General features: G+C 41.9%; 2 protein-coding genes across 10 annotated transcripts in view; one reads left to right on the top strand and one right to left on the bottom strand.

Annotated features, from left to right (window-relative positions):
* Positions 1 to 6,960: 6,960 nt before the first annotated feature.
* On the top strand, positions 6,961 to 19,486 carry prg4b (proteoglycan 4b). Of its 3 annotated transcripts, XM_039002696.1 has the most exons (15): positions 6,961 to 7,183; positions 7,311 to 7,402; positions 7,864 to 7,980; positions 8,197 to 8,319; positions 10,398 to 10,481; positions 10,587 to 10,661; positions 11,398 to 11,457; positions 11,596 to 11,799; positions 14,290 to 15,102; positions 16,050 to 16,136; positions 16,577 to 16,713; positions 16,932 to 17,088; positions 17,477 to 17,584; positions 18,035 to 18,163; positions 18,787 to 19,486. In XM_039002696.1, the coding sequence occupies exons 2-15, from the start codon at positions 7,336 to 7,338 to the stop codon at positions 18,903 to 18,905; spliced, it is 2,280 nt and encodes a 759-aa protein (XP_038858624.1). In that variant the 5' UTR covers positions 6,961 to 7,183; positions 7,311 to 7,335; the 3' UTR covers positions 18,906 to 19,486. The 3 variants fall into 3 exon arrangements, with proteins under 3 accessions (XP_038858624.1, XP_038858625.1, XP_038858626.1); XM_039002697.1 differs by lacking the exon at positions 10,398 to 10,481; XM_039002698.1 differs by lacking the exon at positions 7,864 to 7,980.
* The window catches only part of LOC120054935 (nucleoprotein TPR-like), a 45,559-nt gene continuing 44,977 nt past the window's right edge, over positions 18,948 to 19,529 (bottom strand). For all 7 annotated transcript variants that reach the window (XM_039002694.1, XM_039002691.1, XM_039002692.1 and 4 more), the window contains one exon: positions 18,948 to 19,295. In XM_039002694.1, the coding sequence (XP_038858622.1) occupies positions 19,243 to 19,295 (53 nt within the window). In that variant the 3' untranslated portion in view covers positions 18,948 to 19,242. The remainder of the gene's footprint in view (positions 19,296 to 19,529) is intronic.

Consider the following 19,529-nt stretch of genomic DNA (forward strand, 5'->3'; position numbering starts at 1 on the left):
TCACCACTGCCATGAGGTGACCATTCTTTGAACATGCGCGTTCACATGAGAGGGAGCTCCGTTCCATCGCTCATCTGAAGTCAATGTAATTCTCCGGTTGGAACGTTATTCGAGATTTATGTTAACAACATTCTAAAGATTGATTCAATACATCGTTTGACATGTTTCTACTGACTGTTACGGAACTTTTGGACATTTCGTCACGTTTTAGTGAACGCACTTCGTGACTTTGGAATTGTTTACCAAACGCGCTAATCAAAGTAGCTAATTGGACATAAATAACGGACATTATCGAACAAATCAAGCATTTATTGTGGACCTGGGATTCCTGGGAGTGCATTCTGATGAAGATCATCAAAGGTAAGGGAATATTTATCATGTAATTTCTGGTTTCTGTTGACTCCAACATGGCGGCTAATTTGACTATAGTTTTGAGCGCCGTCTCAGATTATTGCATGGTTTGCTTTTTCCGTAAAGTTTTTTTGAAATCTGACACAGCGGTTGAATTAAGGAGAGGTATATCTATAATTCCATGTGTATAACTTGTATTATCATCTACATTTATGATGAGTATTTCTGTTGAATAGATGTGGCTATGCACTATCACTGGATGTTTTTGGAACTAGTGAACGTAACACGCCAATGTAAACTCAGATTTTTTTATATAAATATGAACTTTATCAAACAAACATACATGTATTGTGTAACATGAAGTCCTATGAGTGTCATCTGATGAAGATCATCAAAGGTTAGTGATTAATTAGGCTGTTCTCATATCATCCCGTTAACGGGATTGCAGCCATAAGAAGACTTGCCTGACTTGCCTAGTTAAATATATATATATTTTTAAATGTGTTGTATTGGATTTGTCCCTAACATAACACTTTGTATTCAGGACAAAAACTTAATTGCATTGACACATTTTTTGCAGTATTACTTTAGTGTCTTGTTACAAACAGGATGCATGTTTTGGAATATTTGTATTATGTACCAGCTTCCTTCTTTACTCTGTCAATTAGGTTAGTATTGTGGAGTACCTACAATGTTGTTGATCCATCCTTAGTTTTCTCCTATCACAGACATTCAACTCTGTAACTGTTTTAAAGTCACCATTGGCCTCATCGTGAAATCCCTGAGCGGTTTTCTTCCTCTCTGGCAACTGAGTTAGGAAGGACACCTCTATCTTTGTAGTGGCTGGGTGTATTGATACACCATCCAAAGTGTAATTAATAACTTCACCATACTCAAAAGGATATTCAATGTCTGCCACACGGAGTGAGTCCATGCAACGTATTACGTGACTTGTTAAGCAAATTTTTACTCCTGAACTTATTAAGGATTGGCATAACAAAGGGTTTGAAAGTTATTGACTCAAGACATCTCAGCTTTTCATTTTGACATTATGGGGTATTGTGTGTAGGCCATTGACAAAAAAATATACATTTTATCCATTTTAAATTCAGCTGTAAGACAACAAAATGTGGAAAAAGTCAAGGGGGCTGTATACTTTCTGAAGGCACTGTAAATGTCTTATGCAATCATAGAACGCATGTTTGTTTAAGATATCATGCAAAGGTACTGTAGGCGGTCTGTGGAGATCTTCACAATTGCTGTAATAATCTGCGCAAAATCTTGAAAAGCATTGATCACTTGCGCTATGTACTTTTAATGTAATCTCAGCTGCAATCCAGGTCATTTGGTTGTGCTATCCCTCTTTCTCTAGGGTCTCCCAGTATCAGGGAGCTTGTGTATGTTTGAACCTCTGGATCAGCCATCTACTTAAAGGAGTCTATGTCCTTAAGATGGAGTTTGAAAACAGGTGCTAACTGGTCCTGGACATCGCTGGTTCAGACACACACCTCACAAAGTTATCACCCCAAATGCCTTGTCTGTGGAGACAGTTACTACATCACTGTAGTTGCCAGGGACAACGGCAGTGGGTACTGGTGCCAGGCTGGCTCAACCACGATCTTACTCAGTAACCCCGCCCCCCACCTTCCCTGGCAGTGATCCCCAGCAGCCAACAGCACTTCCAAAGGGAGCGCTTCTCTCTCCAGTGCCCTGCTGTGTAACTCCACAGAGAGTAACTCCACAGAGAGTAACTCCACAGAGAGTAACTCCACAGACTGGACATTGTGGCAGCTCACTGACTTTGGAGTTAGGTCTGGGTGTCAGACACTAGAGGGCACTGTCAGGAAGGAGGTTCCTGGAGCATGCAGCCTCTCTCTACTGTGGGCTGTACTGGTGTGAGAGCGGCAACGTCACAGTGATCTGTGATTCAGGCCACCTGTATCACTGATCACTGATACATTGGCAGCATTGTGGGGGGGGGGGGGGGGGGGGGGGCAAATGCCTTGTGCAATGGAGATTATCCATAACATACCAGATAATCTGCACTAGATGTAGTAGTCTAGTGTCTTTTCTTGTCCTCTCTGTCTCACAGGTTCCATTAACATTCTGGGCCCTGCTCACCCTGTCACTGAGGGAGATGTGATGCCAGTACTAGTTCCGCAAACCTAGCCAGACCACCATCTACAAAGATAGAGGTTGTTTCTGTGAAAGTTACAGAGATGACCATAGACAATGTGACCAGTGCAGGCACAGGCTTCTACAAGTGTGCTGATCACGACAAGAAAGTGGGGAGCCAAGAGAGCTGTCTGGCTGTGAGAATTAAGACCTAATGGTTGTGCGCGACTGCGGTCCAAATATTTTACTGCCTTCTTACTGCTTGAAATACAGATTAATATACAAAATACAAGATGCATAAAAATAAGGAAAAAGTACAAACAACAATCTAATAAAGCAATTAAACAAAACAAGTGCAATCCTGTATGAGCAGGTGTTCTATTAATGCCTTGAAGCAAGCATAGGGGACAAAACTATCCAGCTTAACTGTGCCCTGGAGTTCATTCCAAGTCTGTGGGGCACAGTAACTATGTACGATCTGCTATCTTAATTTGATCACTCTGTTGTTGCAGATACATAACAGGAAATGCAAATTGTAGTGTATTTAAGGTTTAAAAAGGATTCTAAAGTTAGTAATTTCCTCTTAAAAATATGACTTGATTTGTTCTAACGAAAAATGTATCAACCCCTACAAAAATGTACATGAATTATAATTCACATTTCCTCTTGCTGCAGGATTGAATTAAGATAGTGTTTCTGTCTCAGTTCATTAATTACACTCAACAGCCATAGAAAACAGCATGCAGGGAGTTGGGAGCAAATGTGTGGCAAATGTCACTAACCTGCCTGTTATTGTGTTCAAGGTCGCATATGTGGTGCACTAGCAGCTGTTTCTCTTGCAAAAAAGGTCCACCCCCAGGAGAGGAGCCCCAGACCCCAGACAGATGACAGATTACCAAGATGACATTGAATGTTCCTGAGTGGCCTAGTTACAGTTTTTACTTAAATCATCTTGAAAATCTATGGCAAGACTGTTTAGCAATGATCAGCAACCAACTTGACAGAGCTTGAGGAATTTTTAAAATAATAATGTGCAAATATTGTACAATCCAGGTGTGCAAAGCTCTTAAGAGATTTACCCAGAAAGACTCACAGCTGTAATCACTGCCAAAGGTGATTATATTGGCTCAGGGGGTTGAATACTTATATAATCAAGATATATATATATTAGGGTTTTATTTGTCATACATGTTTTACAGATGTTAGAATGTTTCTTTAACTTTGATATTCCAAAGTATTTTGTGTAGATCATTGACTAAAAATTACAATTAAATCCATTCCAATTCCACATTGCAACAACAAAATGTGGAAAAAGTCAAGGAGTGTGTATACTTTCTGAAGGCACAGTAACTGCCAAATGTTTTATTTAAAAAAATGTATTTCACCTTTATTTAACCAGGTAGGTTAGTTGAGAACAAGTTCTCATTTACAACTGCGACCTGTCCAAGATAAAGCAAAGCAGTGTGACACAAACAACAACACAGAGTTACACATGGAATCACAAACATACAGTCAATAATACAATAGAAAAAGTCTATATACAGTGTGTGCAAATGAGGTAGGATAAGGGAGGTAAGGCAATGAATAGGCCATAGTGGCTAAATAATTACAAAATAGCAATTAACCACTGGAGTGATACATGTGCAGAAGATGCGTGTGCAAGTAGAGATACTGGGGTGAAAAGGAGCAAAATAAATAAAAGTAATGGGATGAGGTAGTTGGATGGGCTATTTACAGATGGGTTATGTACGGGTGCAGTGATCTGTGAGATGCTCTGACAGCTGGTGCTTAAAGCTAGTGAGGGAGATATGAGTCTCCAGCTTCAGTGATTTTTGCAGTTCGTTCCAGTCATTGGCAGCAGAGAACTGGAAGGAAAGGCGGCCGAAGGAGGAATTGGCTTTGCGGGTGACCAGTGACATATACCTGCTGGAGCGCGTGGTGGGTGCTGCTATGGTGACCAGTGAGCTGAGATAAGGCGGGGCTTAACCTAGCAAAGACTTATATAGACGACCTGGAGCCAGTGGGTTTGGCAACGAATATGAAGCGAGGGCCAGCCAACGAGAGCATACAGGTCGCAGTGGTGGATAGTATATGGGGCTTTGGTGACAAAACGGACGGCACTGTGATAGACTGCATCCAATTTGCTGAGTAGAGTGTTGGAGGCTATTTTGTAAATTACATTGCCGAAGTCAAGAATTGGTAGGATAGTCAGTTTTACGAGGGTATGTTTGGCAGCATGAGTGAAGGATGCTTTGTTGCGAAATAGGAAGCTGATTCTAGATTTAATTTTGGATTGTGAGTCTGGAAGGAGAGTTTACAGTCTAACCAGACACCTAGGTATTTGTAGTTGTCCACATATTCTAAGTCAGAACCGTCCAGAGTAGTGATGCTGGACGGGCGGGCAGGTGTGGGCAGCGATCGGTTGAAGAGCATGCAGTTAGTTTTACTTGCATTTAAGAGCAGTTGGAGGCAACGGAAGGAGTGTTGTTTGGCATTGAAGCTCGTTTAGAGGTTTGTTAACACAGTGTCCAAAGAAGGACCAGATGTATACAGAATGGTGTCATCTGCGTAGAGGTGGATCAAAGAATCACCCGCAGCAAGAGCGACATCATTGATATAAAGAGAAAAGAGTCGCCCCGAGATTTAAACCCTGTGGCAACCCATAGAGACTGCCAGAGGTCCGGACAACAGGCCCTCCGATTTGACACACTGAACTCTGTCTGATAAGTAGTTTGTGAACCAGGCGAGGCAGTCATTAGAGAAACCAAGGCTGTTGAGTCTGCCGATAAGAATACGGTGATTGACATAGTCGAATGCCTTGGCCAGGTCGATGAAGACGGCTGCACAGTACTGTTTTTTATTGATGGTGGTTATGATATCGTTTAGAACCTTGAGCATAGCTGAGGTGCACCCGTGACCAGCTCGGAAACCGGATTGCATAGTGGAGAAGGTACGGTGGGATTCGAGATGGTCGGTGACCTGTTTGTTCGCTAGGCTTTCGAAGACTTTAGAAAGGCAGGGCAGGATGGATATAGGTCAGTAATAGTTTGTGTCTAGTGGTTTCGCATCCCTCCAATAGAGTTCCAGACACATGTAGAATCTATGCCAAGGCGCATTGAGGCTGTTCTGGCTTGTGGTGGCCCAACACCCTATTACGATGTTTGTGTCCTTTATTTTGGCAGGTACCTGTACGTGATTACATGGGCATGCTCATTTATACTGTAATTTTTATTCAACATGTCCTCACCTGGGATTTGAACTCACAATATTTTGGTTCACAGCATTATGATCTTCCTGCTAGGCCACCATGTCTATGTCAATGTCTCATTTAACCTGTAGTGCTACCCTTGGGACCATCAGGTGACATCTTGATGACTGATACACAGGAGAGTTCTTGCAACGTTTGCATGAAACGTGTCTAGAACATTAATATCTTATATTCTGAGAACATGTTCTGTTTATGTTTGGTGTGACGTTGATGGAATAATCTCCTAACCCTCAGAAAACTGGACACAGGAATATTTTTGCAAGGTTCCAATAAAACGTGTCTAGACATATTAATATTGAATATTCTGAGAACATGGTAACCACTTTCTGGGTAAGTTCTGTTTGACATTATTAAGGGAATGGCCTCTTGGAAACTGTCCTTGCACATCACTGGAACATTTTTAAGAAAACATTAGGTAATGTTCTCTGAAGGTATGGGAACATTTGTTGTTAGCTGAGTTTGATGTGATAAGTGGCTATGCTACTTAAACATTTCAGTGACCGGTCAGCATTGAATCAACATCTGCATTGAATCAGGTAGGCCTAGGTTTTTAGCATTAAGAATAACATTGATCCCATGTGTCATTATGACACATTGTTTTCTTGGCAATGGGGCATGGATATGGTTTTGACAGACTTGTCCTGCCTTTCAAAGGCAGTCTCACAGTCAAGTTCACTAAATCACACTTTTATTTATATGTGGCATGAGTAACAACCAGTGACCAGCCTGACCACACAGGCTAAACCACACCAATCATTCTAAGAATAAAAACAGTCTTCTGAGTAGAAGACTGGCGTGGTCCCACCAGTCTATTCGTTTCTAGTAAAATATTACCATAATCATTGCATAATCACATAATCATGCAATATCCTAATCGAATGAAATAGGCTACTTCTTCCTGAAAAATAGTGGCAAAAGATATTTTGGATCTGAACACAAAATATTTATTCAAGTTTCCTTGATTGAATTTTGAGATTAAAACAGAATTTTATTGAATTCGGAAAAAGATAGAATAACCCTACCCATTTCAGATTGCCACCTTAGCCAATATTCATAGGAATGATCTGAAAAGACTAAATAAATAGCATAAGCCTATCTTGAGTTAATGTAATACCCTTTTGCTGAACTTCTTTTTGTAATCTTGTTTTGAAAGAAAAGGGTACACCAGTCTGAGTGATGTCATCTGACTGGCACAGTAAACACGTGTGTTGGAGCAGGTCCAACTCTTACTCAAAATGTGCAGGGAGAAATGTGCAGTCTAGGGTTCCCTCCCTTCAGTGCGTAGGAGTCTAGTCTGCGAATCACTTGTGGGTTTTAATTGGACCGGATTCTCCAATTAACGGGAATCCCTGTCAGAGAAGAAACCGGCAGCCTGCCTCTCACATTTCTTATAAAAGCAGACACAGTGCAGGACTCAGCAGGATCTGGACGGAGGTTCACTCTTTCAAGGTACAGTGAGACCTTTCACTCTTAAGTCATTGTGTATAGGCTATATGATTTATAATGGAATATAAATTAATTGAGTTGTGATGTTCTTTCTTCTCTCCTTTCTGTCTGTCTGAATGCCATTGCTCAGGTTGAAACAGAGAACACCTGTGAAGATGACTCCATCAGTTCTTTCTGCTCTTCTTCTGCTGGCTTGTGCTCTCCCATTCAATTCTGCTCAGTGTGAGTATTTCTAATCACTGCATATGTAAATTGCTTTGATTTGTTTTCTGATGTGTGGCGTTTCTGGGTTTTACTCTAAATTGTTCTAACCTCCATTAGAGATGAAAAGGATGCATGTTGTCACTATGTAAATTACCATGAGCGTACTGAATTTCTTTCTGTAAAAGTATAACAGACTGTATATGCTTTATATACACTGATTTCTATTTACTCATTCACAAATGATTAACTAGGAGGGGGAAATAGTTTTTTCTGGCTCTGTAATGTAGGATTCCACCATTATCTTGTCAGTGTGACAAGTGACAAGTCCATGTAACAAGGCCTTATTGTTGGAATGATGTTGATACTGTTGTCATAGCTGGTGACTTGTGACTGTCTTTTTGTGGATATATCTCCATGACTGTGTGCTAGACTACTGAATGACACAAAATATTATTTATGTTGTTGACCTTTCTGTATAGCAAGCTGTAGTGGGAGATGTGGAGGAGAGTATTACAGAGGTTACATGTGCCAGTGTGATTATGACTGTCTCACTCACGAGGAGTGCTGTAAAGACTACGAATCCCAGTGCACCACCAGTAAGGACTTTTATCTATTTATTTGTGGTATCCAAGTGACATTACATTATGATAAACAAGATGTGGATCATAATAACCCATGAGAATGCGTGACATGTTTTTAGATGATATAGACGCACATGGGTGTACAGGTATTATGCATGGGTTATAACATAACCAGGAGGGGACTGGTGTGATAATGGATGTACTGTATGTCTGACTGTGTCTGTGTACCAGGTGACTCGTGTAAAGGGCGGTGTGGCGAATCCTTTAAGAGAGGCAGGCAGTGTGACTGTGATCCGGACTGCGCTCGCTACAGCAAGTGCTGCCCAGATTACAAGAGCCAGTGTGGTATTGAAGGTTAGTAAAATGTCAAACACACTTAACATGGTCTTCTGAAGTACAATTCTACACTGAAACCATGCATGTTTTTTTTGCATGTACGGTACCTTCAGAAAGTATTCATACCCCTTGACTTATTCCACATTTTGTTGCGTTACAGCCTGAATTCAAAATTGATTCAATAAATGTATTCTCACCCATCTACAAACAATAACCCACAATGACAAAGTGAAAACATGTTTTTAGACATGTTTGCTAATTTATTGAAATAGAAATACAGAAATCTCTCATTTACATAAGTATTCACACCCGAGTCAATACTTTGTAGAAGCACCTTTGGCAGTGATTACATCTGTGAGTCTTTCTGGGTAAGCTTTCCACACCTGAATTGTGCAACATTTGCCCATTATTATTTTCAAAATTCTTCAAGCTCTATCAAATTGGTTGTTGATCATTGCTAGACCTCCATTTTCAGGTCTTGCGCTCGATTTTCAAGTAGATTTAAGTCTAACTGTAACTCGGCCCCTCAGGAACAGTCACTGTCTTCTTGGTAAGTGTATAATAGATTTGGCCTTGTGGTTTAGGTTATTGTCCTGCTGAAAGGGGAATTCATCTCCCAGTGTCTGGTGGAAAGTAGACTGAACCAGGTTTTCCTCTAGAAATGTGCCTGTGCTTAGCTCTATTCCGTTTCTTTTTTTATCCTGAAAAACTCCCTAGTCCTGAACTATTACAAGCATACCCATAACATGATGCAGCCACCACTATGCTTGAAAATATGAAGGGTGGTACTCAGTAATGTGTTGAATTGGATTTGCCCGAAACATAACACTTGATATTCAGGACAAAAAGTGAATTGCTTTGACACAGTTTGCAGTATTACTTTAGTACCTTGTTGAAAATAGGATGCATGTTTTGGAATATTTGTATTCTGTTCAGGCTTCCTTCTTTTCTCTTTTCACTCTGTCAATTAGATTAGTATTGCAGAGTAACTACAATGTTGTTGATCTATCCTCAGTTCTCTCCTATCACAGAAATTCAACTCTGTAACTGTTTTAAAGTCACCATTGGCCTCATGGTGAAATCCCTGAGCGATTTCCTTCCTCTCCGGCAACTGAGTTAGGAAGTACGCCTGTATCTTTGTAGTGACTGGGTGAATTGATACACCATCCAAAGTGTAATTAATAACTTGACAATGCTCAAAGGGATATTCAATATCTGCTTTTTTAAAACGTTTACTCATCTACCAATAGGTGTCCTTCTTTGTGAGGCATTGGAAAACCTCCCTGGTCTTTGGGGTTGAATCTGTGTTTTAAATTCACTGTTCCACTGAGGGACCTTACATATAATTGTATGTGTAGGGTACAGATATGCGGTAGTCATTAAAAAATCATGTTAAATGCTATTAAGCTGACTTGTTAAGCACATTTTTACCACTGAACTTATTTAGGCTTGCCATAACAAAGGGGTTGAATACTTATTGACAGAAGACATCTCATTTAATTTGTATTTTTTATTAATTTGTAAAAGTAATTATACTTTGAGTTATGGGGTATTTTGTGTAGACCAGTCACAAAAATTCTCAATTGAATCCATTTTAAATTCAGGCTGTAACAACAAAATGTGGAAAAAGTCAAGGGGTGTGAATACTTTCTGTAGACACTAACTTTTCTGTATTGCATCCACAGGTAAAGATAGCATATCATTTAATGTATGAAATATTATGTATAATATGAAATAACATCGTATAAATTATAGTATTGACTTACAATGAAAAAGTGGTTAGAGTTAGTTGATTTAAAGATAGGCATGTTGGCACTATGCATGTAAATATGCATGTAAATGTTAAACTCATGCAGTAGCCTACGTCAGTTCATTATTTTCTCTTTTAATAATTACTAGACACCAAAAAAACAGGCAGCACAACACCACTGAAGACTAGCTCATGTAATAACGTAAATGATGAAAAACCAAAAGGTATAGCTTTTATTTAAAGATAGGCATGCTGGCACTATTCGTGCAGTATATTCATATCAATATCGTTATGCATGTTAAAATGCAGAAGCCTGTCTGTTCATCTTAACTATTTTCTGTTTTAGTATTTACCACTACAAGCACAAAACCAGCCAGTACAACACCGAAGACTAGCTCATGCAATAACGTAATTGATAACAAACCAAAAGGTATATTTCATAAAGCAATAATTATGATAATAGATTTGAGATATTATAGGAAAGTTTGTTGCTTTTGGATACTCTGACTCATTTAGTACTTGGTTGACACACCAGAGCCAGAGCCTCCCCAGATCCAGCCAAATGAGGAGCCAGAGATGACTCCCAATCCACAGGAGGAACTAAATGAAGGTCAGTGTCTTCAGAACAACCTTACTGAGGAGATGGATAACCAACACTTCAGCCCTAAATAAGAATGAAAATTGAATTTTCACAATTATTCACTCAGCCCAACATCTTCCAACGACAAAGTCAAAACATTCCCTGTAATAAGAGAGTAATATTGTCTAATGAAAAACACAGATCTTTTGAACTTTTCCTGACCAGTCAAAAATGGAAGAGAGTGTGATTCCAAGATATTTTGGATTGGCTGCCTGTCCTGCTGCTGTGACATTCTCTCTAGCTGTGACTTGAGCCGGAGCCCGGAGGCCATGTCTCCTCAGAGGTAGCCAGCAGCTCTGTGTCCGTGCCAGCCCCAACGGCCAAGAGAAACATGGGGAAATAATGTCATTATGAGTGGGCCGTGTGGAGGAGGGCAACAGGCACAGTCTCAATCAAAGAGAGAAGTGAGGAAAGGAGAGATGAGGCCAGGATGGATGAGGAGATGGGAGTGTTATATGTGGGTTGCAACACAAAGGTCGATTCGGGACAAAACAGGGTGTTTTTGGATTGATACACTCTGGCCAGCCCACTACAGATCCGTTGGCACTGTAGAAGTGTATTCCAGCCTGGAATGTCATCAGTGTCTGTGGTTTGATTCAAGACATGCCAGGATGAACTAGAAAAATAGGAAAATATCAGAGACACAGAGTTGTGTAATTACACATGCCACCTATAACTCAGTTAAATTCATTTTCAAATTTGTCAGATGACCAGTTCATGCCATTGGTCACTCCAGAACCAGAACTCCAGGATGAACAGGGAGATGGTGAGAGAAACTTTTTTCCCTTTCAATGTTTCTCAACATCGCTACAAATTCACTTTTTATTCAGCCTATGCTGAATTGCTAGTTAGAAGATGTGTGATTGTGAATTTTACATTAATTTGCCATTATTCCCTTCCACAGATATAAAGGGTGAGACCTGGCCAGATCTCCCTGTTCCCTCTCCTGAGGCTGAGCAAGAGGCCATTTTAGAGGGGGACTACACACCCTTCCCTGAGGAATTGGATCCAGAGGCAACACCAGGCCAAGAGGGGACCCCACCAGCAGAGGCCAACCTCAACCCCTACCTTGCCGAACCAGCCAAGGTGGTTCCCACTGAGACAGCAGGTAAGTGATTCAATTAAATTCGATCTTCATTGTGCAGTCAGGACAGGAGTTTACAAAATGCATATATACTGTTAGGTTCTTATTTTTCAGAGTAAATAACTCAGACACTAGAGAAGCTTAACCAAGCCAAAGGATCTTTACAGCTGTAATTCAGACAGCCAAACAAACATTTCTCACCATCACAGGTATATACAGTGGGGCAAAAAAGTATTTAGTCAGCCACCAATTGTGCAAGTTCTCCCACTTAAAAAGATGAGAGAGGCCTGTCATTTTCATCATAGGTACACTTCAACTATGACAGACAAAATGAGGGAAAAAAATCCAGACAATCACATTGTAGGATTTTTTATGAATTTATTTGCAAATTATGGTGGGAAATAAGTATTTGGTCACCTACAAACAAGCAAGATTTCTGGCTCTCACAGACCTGTAACTTCTTCTTTAAGAGGCTCCTCTGTCCTCCACTCGTTACCTGTATTAATGGCACCTGTTTGAACTTGTTATCAGTATAAAAGACACCTGTCCACAACCTCGAACAGTCACACTCCAAACTCCGCTATGGCCAAGACCAAAGAGCTGTCAAAGGACACCAGAAACAAAATTGTAGACCTGCACCAGGCTGGGAAGACTGAATCTGCAATAGGTAAGCAGCTTGGTTTGAAGAAATCAACTGTGGGAGCAATTATTAGGAAATGGAAGACATACAAGACCACTGATAATCTCCCTCGATCTGGGGCTCCACGCAAGATCTCACCCCGTGGGGTCAAAATGGTCACAAGAACGGTGAGCAAAAATCCCAGATCCACACGGGGGGACCTACAGACCTACAGAGTGAATGACCTGCAGAGAGCTGGGACCAAAGTAACAAAGCCTACCATCAGTAACACACTACGCCGCCAGGGACTCAAATCCTGCAGTGCCAGACGTGTCCCCCTGCTTAAGCCAGTACATGTCCAGGCCCGTCTGAAGTTTGCTAGAGAGCATTTGGATGATCCAGAAGAAGATTGGGAGAATGTCATATGGTCAGATGAAACAAATATAACTTTTTGGTAAAAACTCAACTCGTCGTGTTTGGAGGACAAAGAATGCTGAGTTGCATCCAAAGAACACCATACCTACTGTGAAGCATGGGGGTGGAAACATCATGCTTTGGGGCTGTTTTTCTGCAAAGGGACCAGGACGACTGATCCGTGTAAAGGAAAGAATGAATGGGGCCATGTATCGTGAGATTTTGAGTGAAAACCTCCTTCCATCAGCAAGGGCATTGAAGATGAAACGTGGCTGGGTCTTTCAGCATGACAATGCTCCCAAACACACCGCCCGGGCAACGAAGAAGTGGCTTCGTAAGAAGCATTTCAAGGTCCTGGAGTGGCCTAGCCAGTCTCCAGATCTCAACCCCATAGAAAATCTTTGGAGGGAGTTGAAAGTCCGTGTTGCCCAGCAACAGCCCCAAAACATCACTGCTCTAGAGGAGATCTGCATGGAGGAATGGGCCAAAATACCAGCAACAGTGTGTGAAAACCTTGTGAAGACTTACAGAAAACGTTTGACCTCTGTCATTGCCAACAAAGGGTATATAACAAAGTATTGAGATAAACTTTTGTTATTGACCAAATACTTATTTTCCACCATAATTTGCAAATAAATTCATTGAAAATCCTACAATGTGATTTTCTGGATTTTTTCCCCTCATTTTGTCTGTCATAGTTGAAGTGTACCTATGATGAAAATTACAGGCCTCTCTCATCTTTTTAAGTGGGAGAACTTGCACAATTGGTGGCTGACTAAATACTTTTTTGCCCCACTGTATATCCCACTTAAGACACTCCTCCTTCTTATGGTTCCACAGGAAGAGGGTAACAGGATACTAAACCCTTATTACTCCCTTCAGGGGATCTGACCTCACCTCCTGACCTCAACCCCTCCTTCACCTAGTCCACAGATGTCCATCTGCCTCCCCTATAGCAATCCTTTGATCTCCTCCCGTCCACCCAGCACAATCCACAGCCACTCTGTCTTTCTACAGATCTCACTCCTTAATATACTATGCGTCTGATCTATCATGTCTTTAATATCTCAATGTTCACAATTTCGAATCCAACAATACACACCACAGCATCTGGGCACAGTTTGGGAGATGATAGCTGAGCCATATTTACATTTACATTTAAGTCATTTAGCAGACGCTCTTATCCAGAGCGACTTACAAATTGGTGCATTCACCTTATGACATCCAGTGGAACAGCCACTTTACAATAGTGCATCTAAATCTTTTAAGGGGGGGGGGGGGGGGGGGGGGTCAGAAGGAATACTTTATCCTATCCTAGGTATTCCTTAAAGAGGTGGGGTTTCAGGTGTATATCACACATATCACTATTTCACTGTTCCTGGAAATTGCATTTGACAAGGTGTTTCACAATCTACTTTGAGTCATTTGGAGTCAAATCAAAATCTGACAGACATCAAATCTCATGTTTTTCTAACTCACAGACTCCAGTGTTCCTGAGGGACAGCCTGATTCCAGCAGCAGCCCGTCTGCATTAGACACAACTCCCCCTGGATCCTTCTCTGAGCCCACCTCTGCCTCCGACCAGGTCTTCCCGAGCTCAGAGCCCCAGCCTGGGCCTACTCCTGCAGAGGACACCCTTGAACTCCTATCTGAAGGACAGAGTGAATTGGACCCTGAGGGTCAGGAGGCAGAATCTGAGAACACACTGCCAAAGGACTCTGAACCCACACCCTCAAACCTAGAGAATGCTGCCACCACACCAGCCTCCGACCCAACCTCTACCAGCCCCACACAGGGTACAGAGGATCCTGAGGCTACCCCTGCATCTCTAGACAGCACCACCCCCCCCACCAAGCCTGACCAGACACCCAGTGCCACTAAAGGAGATACCCCAAGCTCAGAGCAGGACAGCTCCAAGGAGAATGAGGCACCAGCATCTGAGAGTGGTCCCGAAGCTAAACCTGGCAGAGGGGACACCCCAGATAGTTTTGATGACAGCAGTGTCCCCCAGACTGGAGATCTGGCAACGCCTCCCACCTCAGATCCTCAGGCCGCATCAACAGACCCAACGGAACATGAAGAGAAAGGAGACGAGGCCGCACCAGAGGAGACCACTACCGACCCCATGAAGCTCACTCTCGTCCTCACCATCAAACCCACCCCCAACAAAACCACGGAGAAACCCAAGCCCAGCAAACCCACAGGGAAACCCAAGCCCAGTCCTACACGGCCCAGCACCCTCACTGATATCAACCAAGATCTGGGCACAGACAACCCCAGGGACTACCAAGCAGGTAAGCTTAACCATGTTGGACCTTGCTTTGTCTTACTTTAATACTATTGCAAAGAAACAGTCAAAGTGGTAGAGCACCTATTACTGGGCAATGGTAGAGTCACCAGCCTCATTACTGGGCAATGGTAGAGTCACCAGCCTCATTACTGGGCAATGGTAGAGTCACCAGCCTCATTACTGGGCAATGGTAGAGTCACCAGCCTCATTACTGGGCAATGGTAGAGTCACCAGCCTCATTACTGGGCAATGGTAGAGTCACCAGCCTCATTACTGTACAATGGTAGTCACCAGCCTTATTACTAGGTAGATTTGCCAGCCTATCCTTTCCTTAATGTGTAGAATGGGATTGTATTACTTATCTTGGATGAAAAGAGCTTCCTCTTGCCAAGTGGAGCTGCACTATATTAACTGGTGACAGTCAAAGGTGACAGTTTTCCCATAGCCTAACAAGACAGTCCAGCACTTTCTGTGGTTTGGAAAAAAGTACTCCGCTCCTTCAGAGAAAAACAGAAAGAGGTCACATTAAAGCGGCAATCAGCAGTTGAAACAAAAACAAAGCATTCTCACGCCACTGTTTAAGTAAAAAGCTGAGGGATGGGAGAAATATAGACTATGGATAAAAGGACTGACCAACCCTGATATCAAAATTATAGTTTTAACCATGTTGAGGCTATATAGTGTTTGTTTACATTTACTTTGTTTATAAACATTGGAGTAAAACAAGCTTATATTTTGGGTTCTGATAAAGTACGACAGCTGAACTAAGCTCATGAACTGTTATATTCTTCAGGAATCAATGGGTACATGTCATTCATTTATAAGTAAAAAAGAATTGCTGTAGCAACTGCTGATTGCCCCTTTAGCCAATTAACACTTGGACAGACAATTCAAATGGTCCTGGTTCACTTGTTTTTCTTATTAGTCCTCATGTGGTTCCTTTTTCTCCAGATGAACACAATGACACCAACATCTGCAGCGGTCGTCCCGTCGGCGCGGTGACTACGCTGAGGAATGGGACCGTGGTGGTTTTCAGAGGTCAGTGCCAGACCATAACACTTGGTCTAGATACTGTAATTACATACGTCTATGTACCAGACACACCAGATGTTGGGTTTGCATTCCCAGACTGCACCCTGTCTGTCAGGCCTTTGTGATGTTGTGACTGGACTGTCCTTCAGCTCTTATTCACATTTTATAGATGTGACACTGATTATTTTTCAAACCCAAGAGAACCCCAAACATGTTGTAAATGTTTCACGTTCATTTACAAGGGTAAAGATGGTTAGCTACAGTAAGACAACCCTCTAGTATCTATCTTCTAGTCTATAATACAGGGGTAGGCCATCATTGTAAATAATTTGTTCTTAACTTGCCTAGTTAAATAAAAAAATAGATTGAGGATGAAAAGTAATTGGACTTGATGCAGATGGACATACCATAATACCAGTGTTGCTTCCACTGTCCTCCTTCTTTAGGACACTATTTCTGGGTGTTGGACAGCAATAGGGTGCCTGGACCTGCCCGTGGGATCACAGACGTGTGGGGTGTCCCTTCTCCCATCGACACAGTCTTCACCCGCTGCAACTGCCAGGGCAAGACATACTTCTTCAAGGTACACCACCTATGTAACATTAAAACATAAGATACCCAAAGCAAAATGGGAGAATTTCCATTTTGTCATACCCTTCACTTCAAGTCAGTAATATCTGTTCAATAGGCCTAGAATGTGACTATCCCAAACATAGTGTTATAAAACCTACTTTTATACTACATTAAGTGGAGTTGATAGAGAACAAAATTGTTTATCTATGTGTCTTCTCCCCTCCATAGGGTTCTAACTACTGGAGGTTCGAGAATGGCATGATGGAGCCCGGCTACCCCAAGCTGATCAGGGTGGGCTTCGATGGGCTGCAAGGACAGATCACGGCTGCCCTGTCTGTGCCGGAGTACCGCAAGAGGAGAGAGTCTGTCTACTTCTTCAAGAGAGGTGACTGACTGCTGTACACTACTTACCCAGTGGAGGCTGCTGAGGGGAGGACGGCTTATAATAATGTCTGGAACGGAGCGAATTAAATGGCATCAAACACATGGAAACCATGTGTTTGTTGTATTTGATACCATTCCACTCCAGCCATTATGAGCCCGTCCTCCCCAATTAAGGTGCCACCAACCTCCTGTGACTAACACCATAATGCAACAATATTAACTCTGATATAAATATTCGAATTCGAATATTTTTATTGCTAAAGCCAGTGATAATATATTTACTCATAGGTTTCGGCTGTCTCTGGTAAAGCACAACAAACAAGCATGCCCATGTCATCCGTAGTATCCTGAGTTACCACGTCTGATATCTGTATGATTGTCTGTTCCAGGAGGCTTGGTGCAGAAGTATTCCTACCAGTCTGGCATCAGCCCTACATGCGGCAGGAAGGTCCACTACTCTGTTCATACCGTACGCAACCGTGTTGCCAGGCAAGCAGGTAATGAGCTGCCCAACTTGACATTTCAGTCCTTTCACTGAACATTTTATCAGACTGAGGCAGGCAGTGGTGAGAACCTTGAAAACCAGTCACGGACAGGTTTTATTTGATCTGAGATGCATTAGTTCTCTATAAAGACTCAGAGATGCGGCTCGGAAGGAGGGTAAGAGAAAGAGGAAACGAGGTTCACCGAATGTAAACAGGTTATTTAGAGAAAGCAATCACAATAGTCAGGTTGTGTGGGTGCAGAATCAGATTGTAGTGGGATGTCGCAACAATGTTTTTATTAGAAGTAAACTGACAGATTGCAACATGACAAATTTAAGAACTACATAATTTCCTCAAACTGGAATTTGTACTCCAAGACACCTAGACAAACGTTCCAGTTCAAATGTCACTCCTCAATAATGACATTTGTCATTCACTAAACTGAACGGTCTCTCCTCTCAGTGCCCCTGCTGGGACAGGAGATCAACATCCGTCTGAGCTGGAGAGGCTTCCCGTCCACCGTGACCTCCGCCGTGTCCATCCCCACCCACAGGAAACCAGAGGGATACAACTACTACCTCTTCTCACGCTGTAAGTACTTAGCCAAGATAATATTTTTATTAACCAAATCAGAGCCTGTACCCTGTCTTTGATGAAAGAAATTAAATAAATGGTTTGGTGGAAAACCCTGCACCTGTCGGTCTGCTGTAAAAATCCAGTCCTAGACTAGACCTTATACAACGTAATGTTGGACACGTCTGAGCCCCATGTGTCTGGGTGGGGTGGGTCAGAGAGAGGAGGGTGGAGTAGATGGGTCTGCTGGCACAGCTTGGTCCTGATCCTGTCCTAGGAGTTTGTGTCAACAGCAGCCCTTTCTTACTCCATAAGGAGGGAGGTGTTTGTCTGTCTAGTCATTGTCATTAAGATACACTAAATTGAGGCTCAGAGTCTGCTGTGGCCAATTAAGAGGCCTCCCACAGGTCATGTTTTTCTGACAAAACATGGATCATTGTTGGTGGTTCTGTCAGTATCATATTATTACACAAACTTGAAAATTCTTGGACATATGAAGTGATTAACATTTTCCTTTGCCAGTTTTATATTTTGCATGGTTCAAGTCAAAACAAGGGTACTCTGCAAATGACTACAAGTCCAGACCTCAAGTGAGCCCATATTTTCCTCACATTAACACACCCTCTTCCCGTGTCTTTCAGCCAAATACTACAACGTCAATATGGGAGATGAGCGACCTTTCATAGCTACTCCCCCGGTGAGCTCCGCTCCCCAGAAGAACTCAGCCAAAGACTTTTTCAACTGTCCAAAGGAAGTTTGAGGAGAAACAGCAGGGACATTCAAAAACAGATTCACTGACACACCATTTTCCTAATGGATCTCAAACTTTATTAGCATCATTATTCATAAAACCAATACCACAATGTTTTAGCAAGGACTCCACGTAACAAATCTTTAAAAAATAATAATATTATTCATCATAACAATGAAATGATCAGTGATCATCATAACTACAGCTGATTCTAAAGCACGATACATAATTTAGATTTATGGTAACCGCGGGTGTTCTCTTTGGAACCATGGTGACCAGTCTTGTAGCGGGAATAATGTCTTGTGGAGATGGAAATTATGTTGGGGCAGGAGCTCTGATCGGTTGTTTATCGGGCAAATCTCCTCCCAGTCCCAGTTACACCCCGTGATGGCAACGTCCCTGGTTCCCATCAAACGAGACATAATGATATAAGACAAAGGTCTGCTTTACCAATGTAAAAACAAGTCATTCTGATTCTGTACAGCGCCTGTATAATGTAAAGACGATGCTAATGTAACAGATCATTTTAGATTAAACGTTTCTCTTCTGTATTTTTTGACTATTAAAATCGATTTAACATCAACAATGAATCTCGACTTGGTTTTATATGTTGTATTAAGAGCTGTGTACAGT

This window comes from Salvelinus namaycush, chromosome 10 (assembly GCF_016432855.1).
Source record: "Salvelinus namaycush isolate Seneca chromosome 10, SaNama_1.0, whole genome shotgun sequence".
Classification (NCBI taxonomy): Eukaryota; Metazoa; Chordata; class Actinopteri; order Salmoniformes; family Salmonidae; genus Salvelinus; species Salvelinus namaycush.